At 38.1% G+C, this 10,752-nt stretch overlaps 1 protein-coding gene across 1 annotated transcript; it reads left to right on the forward strand.

Annotated features, from left to right (window-relative positions):
* Window positions 1-490: 490 nt before the first annotated feature.
* LOC115738722 (UPF0496 protein At1g20180-like) lies at window positions 491-3,669 on the forward strand. The gene is made up of 3 exons (XM_048275288.1): window positions 491-622; window positions 666-774; window positions 2,502-3,669. Exons 1-3 carry the CDS (start codon window positions 491-493, stop codon window positions 3,527-3,529), a joined length of 1,269 nt encoding a protein of 422 aa, XP_048131245.1. The 3' UTR covers window positions 3,530-3,669.
* The last annotated feature ends 7,083 nt before the right edge of the window (window positions 3,670-10,752 follow it).

Here is a 10,752-nt window from a genome sequence, read left to right on the forward strand (position 1 = left end):
ACGTTTTCCCAACTTACAAAGCATGTGATTAGAATGTTTATTGTCAACATAACCTAAATCACGTCTAGAAATCAAAGAACTCAATCTAGCGAAAGAAGTATAATATAAATGAGAATGTCAAGTTTAGATGATACTCTGGTGGTACAACCATCAAAGGAGTTGGAACACTTAAGGTATCAAGCTCAAACAGGTGTCCTACCCTAAGGTCTCTCTCAAATGTCCGGTCCATGGATTGCGCATGACAACCATGATAACACAATTTTCGATATGTTCAAGTTTAGTGGGAGTTTGAGAACCAAAAAGGTGTTAGGTAAGGACAAAGTGGAGGTGGAAACTTTCCTGTTTGACTCTCAGCTGTTTACTATCAGTTGTATGAATAGTAGGCGCACGTGAGATTGAGGATTTAGATGGAAATAAAGTTAGATTTTGAGGTCAAGTGATTACAGCACGCAGAATAAAAACAAATCATAAATTAGAAATACTTGGAATGATGGACATAGCAGAAGTACTGGGAACAGAAATATCAGATTCTCGAAAAATAAATCGAAAATCTTCCAATGATAGAGTGACGGATGATCCACTACAAGGAGCCTCTATGACAGAAGCAGTGGTGGATGGTCGTGTAAGCGGACCTTGGTTTTGGGGTCGATTGTCTGTTCCTATAGGTCGTTTGGGTCGTAACTGATAGCAGTTGGACGCTAGATGACCATGTTTGGGACAGTGCTTCCAAAACTTGTTGCAAGGAAGAGGAAGTGGCAAGCACCGCATCTATGGGTGTGAGAACGGGACATTGTAGTATGTTGTCCCTTCAAAGTAGCCAGCCGGGTGCCCTCAGTCAATAACTCTAAGACAGCGGTCTCAGCACATGGGAAGGGATCTCTATGCAGAAGTGAGGCTCGCATGGGTTTAAATTCATCATTTAAGGCCGTCAAGAATGAATAACACGCATGTGATCATGATATTCAACAAATTTGCGATCACCGGTCTCCACATCCCATCGTGGTTTACATTGTAGTGGGCCGAAAATTTTCTTTAATATGTTCATGTAGTCTAGTTAAACGCTTTACTTATGCCATCTGTTGAGTTCATGTAGTCTAGTTAAACGCTTTACTTATGCCATCTGTTGAGTTCATGTAGTCTAGTTCTGTTCATAACTATAATCTAACTATACCTACTTCTCTTAGGTTTTTAGGTACACTCCTAATTTTACATGTTTCAGTGATCATCTAATAGCTAATGTGAATGAGGAAGATAAAAACGATATAAGGCCATACACAGAGCTTTTAGGACACACAAAGACAGTAAATAAAATTATGAAAGGAAAAAAAAGACGAAGCATCTAACTCAAACTATATTATCTTCATGAGAATCATACATATGATGTAGATATTTGTCGAAAATTCGCGGTTGCGCAATACTATTTCAAAGATAAGTTGATTGCCTTCGGTTGAGCTCATCTAGTTGACCTGATTATCATAATTCGGCGAGCCAAAGTTGGAAAATATCATATATTGGTAAGTTAATCCACAACAAATTTAGAAACAAACCAAGAGCAGGGCTGGATAAATGCCTCGCAGGAACTCGCCGATATAGAATATGTTCGTGGGCATCACGAAAAGAAATCTCACTTATCGTTTCTATCGAACCATAGGCCGCATGATTGCGTGCTCATATGGAGCCGATCACATTATCCCACATCATATTCGATTACGGATCACATTATTCCACGTCATACGCGATTACTCAAGATGATCCAGATATTATACCTTAACAGGATTTCCCTCCTCTAAATTGGCTTCTCAGAGGGAATATAACTACTGATTATTTCGTGGCTATGTGGTAAAACACATAGCTAGCTTCCTGGCTTTCTGGCGTTTGTAAGCAAGGAAAAAAAGCGTGGCCTTAAAAAGGCGAAATTGCCTTCTTGTCTTAAGTGAGAGACCTCTATATATACAGCCTCATTCGCATGTTCCTGATATCTCTTTCAAACCCTTTGAAGATAGAGATTAATTGCTTCTTAAGCAAACTCTCGTCTCTGCAATTTCAACATTATCACATGGCTCAGCTCATGAAGTTGGTGTTTCCCAAGATGAGATCTTCATTTCCGACCACCAGTATGTCGTTTCTCTCATGTCAATTTCCCTCTCTAATAGTTCTTTTATCTAACTAGTGAATTGGAACAAGTGAAATCAACTCGGTGTTCTTACAAATCTTTTTGAGCAAATTGATGTTTTGAACTCTATATGTTCAGATCTGCTGGGGTTTGAATCCTCTCGTTTCTCTCGTGTTTTGCCGCATATCCTATTTGCAAAGCAGTTTACTGGTTGATAAGAACTTCAGGCTGGTCGCATATTCATTTCCTGCCAAGAAAATGTATTTATTCTAATGGAGATAGGTGGTTTATCATTCATGACCGTACAAAACTCCATGAGAAAAGAATGGGCCTATCGAATTAAGTCATGGCTATGAGATCGTATAGTTTAGCCTTTTCTGTTTGACAGGTGAGTCCCAAAAGGAACGTCTAAACAGCATGTCTAGCAAGTCGAGCAGCGTCAATCGAGAGTACACACAAGCTTTCAGGACCAAGTCCTACGTGGAAATGTGTACTAAAGTCCAATCCCAGATTGGAAGAGCAAGCATCGGCAGATCAGTCCCGTCCCATCCTCCATGTGCCGATTCCTGTAGCATGGCGAACCTGTCAGAATCGCTCCTCGAGCCTGGGCAGGAAACCCTCGCGACCATGATCAAGACCTTGAATTTCCATCGTCTTGTTGTCGACTTCTTCGAGGTGAGCTCGAACTCTTGTGACGTGTGCGAGTTGCTCCTCCTGGGGATCCACAAGATCCGCACCAATTACCAAAGGATCAGAAGGGCAATCAAGTTGGCAAAACTGGTATTTGAAGATGCAACTCATGTGGACGAGCAGAACCATCTGATATGCCGAGAGCTGTCTGCATTTGCCGCGCTGACAAGCCCTTTATTTGCGATTGCCCGGGTGCAGTTCCCAGGTATGCACGATACTTATGTGGCATTGTTACATGAGTTGACATCCAAGCGCAAGCAGATGCTGAGGAGAATGAAGCTGGCTAGGGCTTTCAAGAAGGTAGGAGGGCTCGGGCTGATTGTCTCCTGCAGCACGGGGATGTGCAATAGGAAGGGGAAGTCCATTAGGCCATCATCATATCCAGAGAAAAGCTCATCAGCCGAAGGAATTTGCGCACAGCTCGACGTCACGGCGAAAGGTGTGTACATACTAACTAATGACATGGACACTGTAAGCAGGCTCGCGGGGAGGTTGCAGGACGAGGTTGAGCATGGCAGATCAAGGGCCGGGATGGCGGTGAGGAACTATGCGACGAAGGGCGAAATCATGAGGGAGGTTGTGTATGAGTTTTTTGATGCACACAATGCCCGTTTCTTGGAGCAGCTGGAGGAGCTTGAGGAGCATATTTACTTGTGCCTTGTCACCATGAACAGGTCAAGAATGTTGGTTGTGGAAGAGATCTTGACCTCTCAGTCCATGAGCTGAATCAAAGTGGTCATTGACCAATTTATGTGACAATTAATTGCTTGTTAATTCAGACATTTTTATGATAGCTGCCTATGGCCTATGCCATTGGAGAAGGTTCATGACGGGGGCCTTCATCAGATGCTTTTACCATGTGCATATTTCTCTAAATAAATCTTGTATAGACAGCTTGGTGTTTGGACATCTCTTGACATGATCATGTTCAGTTGAATTTTCCTTTTTCATCCCCTTCAGTTTACTTCTTTTCCCTTCACTCCGAATTCATAAGTTATTAGGTTAATAGTAGGGGTGAGCAGTTTCGGGTTCCTCATGACGGGGGCCTTCATCGGATGCTTTTACCGTGTGCATATTTCTCTAAATAAATCTTGTATAGACAGCTTGGTGTTTGGACATCTCTTGACATGATCATGTTCAGTTGAATTTTCCTTTTTCATCCCCTTCAGTTTACTTCTTTTCCCTTCACTCTAAATTCATAAGTTATTAGGTTAATAGTAGGGGTGAGCAGTTCCAGGTTCTTTATGGGTTCCACTTGAAACTTAGAATCTACCCGTTGGAATAGGTTCCTCATTTTTTGGAACCTAGAATCTACCCGTCATACTTTGGAACCTGGAACCTACCTTATTACAGGTTTTAGGGTCGGTTCCAGGGTACCCGAAAACCTATCAATTTATTTTATTTTATTTTTATTTTTTCATTTTTAGTTAAGCAAAATGAGAGTAAACGTTATAACATCTAAGAGAAAGTAGAGGTGAGTGATTTTAGATTCCGTACATGTTATATTTAAAACCTAAAACCAATCCATTGAAACACGTTTATCATTTTTTAAAACATGAAACCTAAAAATTTGTTTGGCTCCGGATTATACACTCATCATCGGATGCCATAGAATATTATAGGATCGTGCAAAAATATATACCAAGAAAAATATATAAATTTATTTTAGGATCTAGGGTCTAGGTTCCGGGTTTCAAGTTCCAAGGAGTGGAACTCGAAACCTACCGTTCCAGGTAGTATAACCCGAAACCTACCCGTTAAGACAGATTCCTCAATTTTTGGAACCTGAAACCTATCCCGCATACCTTGGAACCTAGAACCGGACAAGATCGTACAGGTTCCGATTCCGGGTTCTCGGTTCTACCCTAGACCATGCTCACCCCTAGTTAATGGCGCATCGTGCCTAGTTTTCATTATCAAACTATAAAATAATGAAAATCAAGAGTGTTTTGAGGACACTTATATACATCGACCTTCTTATGCTAAACTTTTTGTCATAATAGGATACATTACGTCGAGAAATGCTCAGCGGAATGAAAACTAAATTCCACTAACAAAGTTGATTTCGATTTAGCAAGAGAAAATTGCAACTTCTTAGCGATGAATCTGAGAATAATGTCGTCGTTAGATGATTTCATTTTCTTTCATTTCGTTGCCAGAAGTTTGAATATTGTCACTAGAAGATTGAGTTTCGTTTCGTTGCTGGAAGGTTGAGGCTTCCAGCGCTTGATTTGACGAACTTCACCGCTGGAAAAATTACACTAACAAACCATCCTCCAATGAACTTTTCCAATTTCTACTAAATGTCCCATGAAATTACAGCATACCCAACCCAAATTTTCAAGTGGTTACCCATTCATCATCCCATAAGCAATAACAACTTGAAATTTCCATCCAAAACACATAACATATCACAAATTGCCAAAGTACAAATTCCTAGAAGTAGTCAAAAGCTCTTCTCATGCTCACAAAATAACCCAAAGCTGCTCAATGACTCCCACGCATCATCCAGCAGCAACGGTCATCGATCTGGACAAATAAACATCAGAAAATAAGTTAGTATGAGCGTATGCACTTCAATCGATTTCCGTAAGAAACCAGCTCCTTACCAAGCCGATCCCAAGTCCTCACCCCCATCTCCATCTTCATAGTATCCACCTCCCCTCTCATGCATGCTGGTCGTGGATTGCACTTGACATCCATTGTGCGCATGATCCCTTTCCAGTTCGTGCATCAGGAGAACTTCGGGGAAATCAAGCCGAAGTTAAAAGTAATTTGCTCGTGCCATGCATGTGCCATACAAGTGTCATACAAATCTTCTAGATGCAATTTTGGCTAAAGATTAAATGGACTTATATTAGGAATAAGATTTCCAAACTTTATCACTCAAAGTTCATTTAAAGGCCATGCCTTGGTCGACCAGAGTGAGGAGACATGCACTAACACTTGAACAAGACAAGATCACACTCGGCCAATAGGATGGCACTCGCGCACGCACATGCACACTCGGCAAAGGAGAGATCACACTCACTCACTCATAATCATACTCAGCCAAGTCGGGGACGGTTGACAAGAAGAGATCGCACTTGATTTCACTCGGTCACTCCGAGTACGAACTCAGTCACACACGGCTGAACTCAGCTACTCACGGTAAGAACTCAGCCACACATGATCACAAGATCAACCACTCACGGTTACTCAACCGGAAGTGAATTTTGTTAAAGTTCCTCTGTTGTTTGAAGATGACAAAATAATTAAATGATACTAATGTGCGCGTTGGTTGAGTAGAACCAGGCGATAGATACACAAGCTAATATGTATATGATGCCTTAATAGGATTCGTCATAAGCTAGGACTGCTCTGCCTGTACTAAGGGTGAGCAAAGTAGTAGACGTAGAATGTGTTTAAAGCTAGATGGACATGAGTGAGAGGTGAACCAGCCGTAGAACGAGGAGTTGGGGAAGGCTTGGAGAGACCTGAGCAGAAGGAGAACAAGCCGTAAAATGAGGAGTTCGGAAAGGCTGGGATGGATTTGAGCAGAAGGTGAACAGCTGTGTAGAACCAGCGACATCAATAGGCTTAGAAGGATCTAAGAGTAGAAGGTGACCGGTCAGTTTTAGTGTGAAACGTGATAAACTAGAAGGGACCATAAGCAGAAGCAGCTCTTGCTATCGGATGAAGTTAACGACGTGTTGCCTGCTCCTAGAGAAGAGGACCTAGACCCCCTTCGGATTTGATTTGAATTCACATTGACGTTTAATGACTAGTTCCAAGCCTGGAATTCGCAAAAAATGGACTGGAGAATATCATATTTACTATGTTTGGACAGGCAATAGAGATGTCAGAATCTGAGCAGAAGCAGAACTGATTATCAGGGAAATTGTCTCTGTTAGAATAGCAGACAGACAGTCCACTAGCGGAATCAATGGCTACTCGTTGGATTTGAATTTCAAACGATCATTTGATGCTTTGGGTGTTGCTCTTCATTATTTTCTTGTGTGTAGAAGTTGCGAATTTTTTTATTGGATTCTATGTAAGGGTTGCTTCTGTTTGTAATATGGGAAGAGATGGTATTATAATTTGATTAGAAGTGTTTGTGCTTGTATATTTATCCACAACACATTCCACTGCTATAAAACCTTGAGATTATTAGTATATTCCAGTTTTATTGTGGTCTAGGAGAGTGGATATGGATCTTACCAAACCATTATATATTTATATACAATATCTTCTATCCCTTTAGCTTTTTTATTATCAGGTTGACAGAATCTACAGCATCTACACAGATGTTTCTCGTTCAACTTAAGAGTGTTTGCAAGCATTTCTCACTCATGGATTTTGAAATTAAAAGTTTGAACTTTTTTTCCAATATGTTGATAAATTCAATTGCAAGAGCCTACTAACTGTATGTTGATTTGATCCAACTATCCTCCCAAGTGTGTTCGCAACTTCAAACCAAGAACACAGCACGATTGGTTGTTTGAGCACGTTCTTAAAATATCAATCCTCTGTGTTTGATCTCAATTCATGGTTAGTGTGCTTTGGATTGATACTATAACCTGCTTTATTTTTAATCTTGATCACGTTATTGTAAGTCGTTGCGATGCAGACTTTTAATAGATGTAATTAGGAAGTCATGTTAAGATTTAAGTCTGGCTTGAATTGTTTTTGTTCGAGTCTGCATTCATGCTTGTAGTTATTTTGCTAACAATTAATGTAGGTTCTCCTAATTTAAATAGGCTTCCTAGTTTAAGTTGTTTGCCAATTTGAGTAGGTTTTCTAGTGCCAGTTGGTTTCCTAAGTTTTATTGGTTTCTTTTTTCGAATAGGTTTCCTAATTTGAGTATGATTTCTTGTCTAAGTAGGTTTTCTTATTTGAATGGGCTTCCTAATTCAAGTAGCTTACTTGATTTGAGTAGATTTCCCAAATTAAGTAGGTTTCCTAATTTGAATAGAATTTCCTAATTTAAGATGATTTCCTTATTAATGTAGGTTGCCAAGTTCAAGTAGGTTTCTTAACTTGAGTAGACTTCCCAATTGAGCATGCTTCCTAATTTGAATAGCTTATCTAGTTTAAGATAATTCCTAATTTGAGTAGATTTCCTAGTTTAAGTAGGTTTTCCAATTTAAATAGGCTTCTTAATTTAAACAAATTTCCTAATTTGAGTAGGTTTCCTAAAAATGCTTGTTTCCTAATTTATATATGGTTCCTAATTTGAATAGGCTTGCTAGTTTGAGTAGATTTCCTAATTTGAGTTGATTTCCTATTTTAAGATGGTTTCCTGATTAAGTAAACATAAATATCTACTAGAGATTTCACCAAACAATTTAGATGAACCTAGATCGATTGGACACCTAGAGGGCTTAAATAGTGATGGCAAAGTCAACTAACTAGGTGCAAGTGTGAAGGAACTAGTAAAACCAAAAACCTTGAGATCTTAGATGTGAAGATTCTATTTCTTGCGAAATAGCTTGAAATAACACTCATTCAGTACTACAAATCTATCTTTTTTTAAGTTCTAAAACAATTCATCGGATTGCTTTTTTTTTTTAGGATTAATACCATGAAAATTCTCAAATTGGTACCATCGTGATAAATTACATCAAACTATTTTTTTACCACAAAAAATCCCAAACCGGTACTCTTGTGATAGTTTTACAGTAAATTATTTTTTTACCACAATAAATTCAAAACTGATATACCTATGACAAATTTATCCAAACTATTTTTCTTATCACTAAAAATTTCAAACTAGTACATATGTGACAAATTTACTCCAAACTAAATTTTTGACCTTAAAAAATCCAAACTATTACATCTATGAAGAATTTGCCTTCCGTTTGTTTTCATTAAATTGGATTAATACCATAAAAAATTTCCAATTGATACACATGTGACAAACAGAGAGTAAAAATCATAAAATGGTACATTCGTTAAGCGCCACGTGTCTTTTAGCCCAAAATTTGACAGTAAAATTTAACGAAAAATAATTAAAAATAAATTTGTCATAAGAGTACCAATTTGAGATTTTTGGTGGCCAAATTAGTAAATTCATTATATGTGTACTAGTTTAGATTTTTTTTATGGTAAAAAAATAATTTGGAGTAAAGTTATCACAGCTGTAATATTTTGAGATTTTTTGTCGAAAAAATTGTTTGGGGTAAATTTATCATATGTATACCAATTAGAAATTTCTTGTAATATTAACCTTTTGAAAAAACCTTAAAATGTTGTTACTATGCTTATTCAACTTTGCCACCTGTTAACCAGGCTGTATTCTCGTAGTGGTCCGAATGCAAATGTCAATATGACGAGCGAAAATAACATTACATTGCAACAATAACATAAGAAAGGCATGACAATCGGATGTAGAATGACAATAATCACACACAATATGATATGGCAACTTTGGTACAAGATATAACGAAGAGATGATATGACGTGATGATAATTACAAGTGATGTAATATGTGAATAAAGATATTATATATAACAGTAAGATGCCTTGACAATGCAATAATCTATGCAATATTACATATCAAATCTGATGCAAAATGTAACAATGAAATGAATGACATGACATGAAATTAATCAAATGTGACATGACATGACAAATTTGATGTAAGACATAATAACGACATGACATGGCAATAATCAAATGTATTATGGCATGACTAATCAGATGCAATACTAGAAGATGCGATGCTATGACATGCCAAATCTAATCAAGACAGGATGATCAAATAACATGACCTGACGATAGTCACATGCAATATGCCGTGGCAAGTTGGACACAAGATCAGATGGTGAAAAGACATGACATGGTAATAATTACATGCAGCATGACATGGCAATCTTGCACAAACTACACTATGTGAAAAGTCATTCATTCAATCTGCAGCTTTACTAACATATTGACGTTCATATGAAGACGCAGCCTTTACTTTCGGCAGGTCGTTTCCTTCTTCGGTGACCAAACATCCTTTTGTTAATCCTCTTGCCACGCATCTTCGGTCTTGATTTGCTTTCCATTTTTCAAAAATCTTCTTTCCTTTGACAAAGCACAACGACCCACTTGACCGAACATCCTGCAAATATCTTTGAATGCAAAACGTCAATGGTAAATGTAGAATGCAAGTGCGATATTGATAATTTCGTTTAGAGGTTGGGGTCAACTCGTAATTTTTTCTTATGCAATAAATGATTAATTAAACATGACACCATAATTTAGGTGTCAACGAACTTTTTCTTTAAAAAAATTTTAGGTATCTTAGAACACGTGCTTCTTATAATTTTCCACTGTAGGTGAAGTAAAAACTTGTAAATTTTATGATGAGCGAGGGAAAAAAAAAACTATGTACTAGCTTTGAAAGAGGGGAGTGATGTACGGAATTTCCTAGGATATGATATTTGATCACTAGGCAACGAACAATTGACAGACAACAGCCCTTGCCAGCCTCCCTTGGATCCACTGTTACTTGTATAATCGACATTATTATACATATCAAAATATATTTTATAGCAAATGCTTTTATGACAATATTGTCCGGAACAATACAATCTCAATTGTAAATTCACACATCATCACCTCGTATTTTACATAAAGCACTTATTGATTAGGAGATCGTGTGGTCAGAAATACCGACGGTACTGTTAAACTGTCAGGTTAACAGCTTCTTATTTTATAACATCTTCAATTGGGTGGGATGTCACCTCATGCTCAAGCGTATAAATGTTGCCCCTCTTTCACCCGTCCTAAGGACCCAGCTTAACACATTTCCCTTTGCGAAGATTACTAGAGAATCGTCGGTTTTGAAATATAAAAAGAGTTTTCAAGAAATTCCTATCATGTCCGACAAATTAATAGTACCATTTGCATTTTTGTAAATTACCTCATAACTTTAATCCAAGAATATTTATTGTTCCTTTTAAGCTTCAACCTTCAATCTC

The sequence above is a fragment of the Rhodamnia argentea genome, chromosome 2, assembly GCF_020921035.1.
Source record: "Rhodamnia argentea isolate NSW1041297 chromosome 2, ASM2092103v1, whole genome shotgun sequence".
Taxonomy (NCBI): Eukaryota; Viridiplantae; Streptophyta; class Magnoliopsida; order Myrtales; family Myrtaceae; genus Rhodamnia; species Rhodamnia argentea.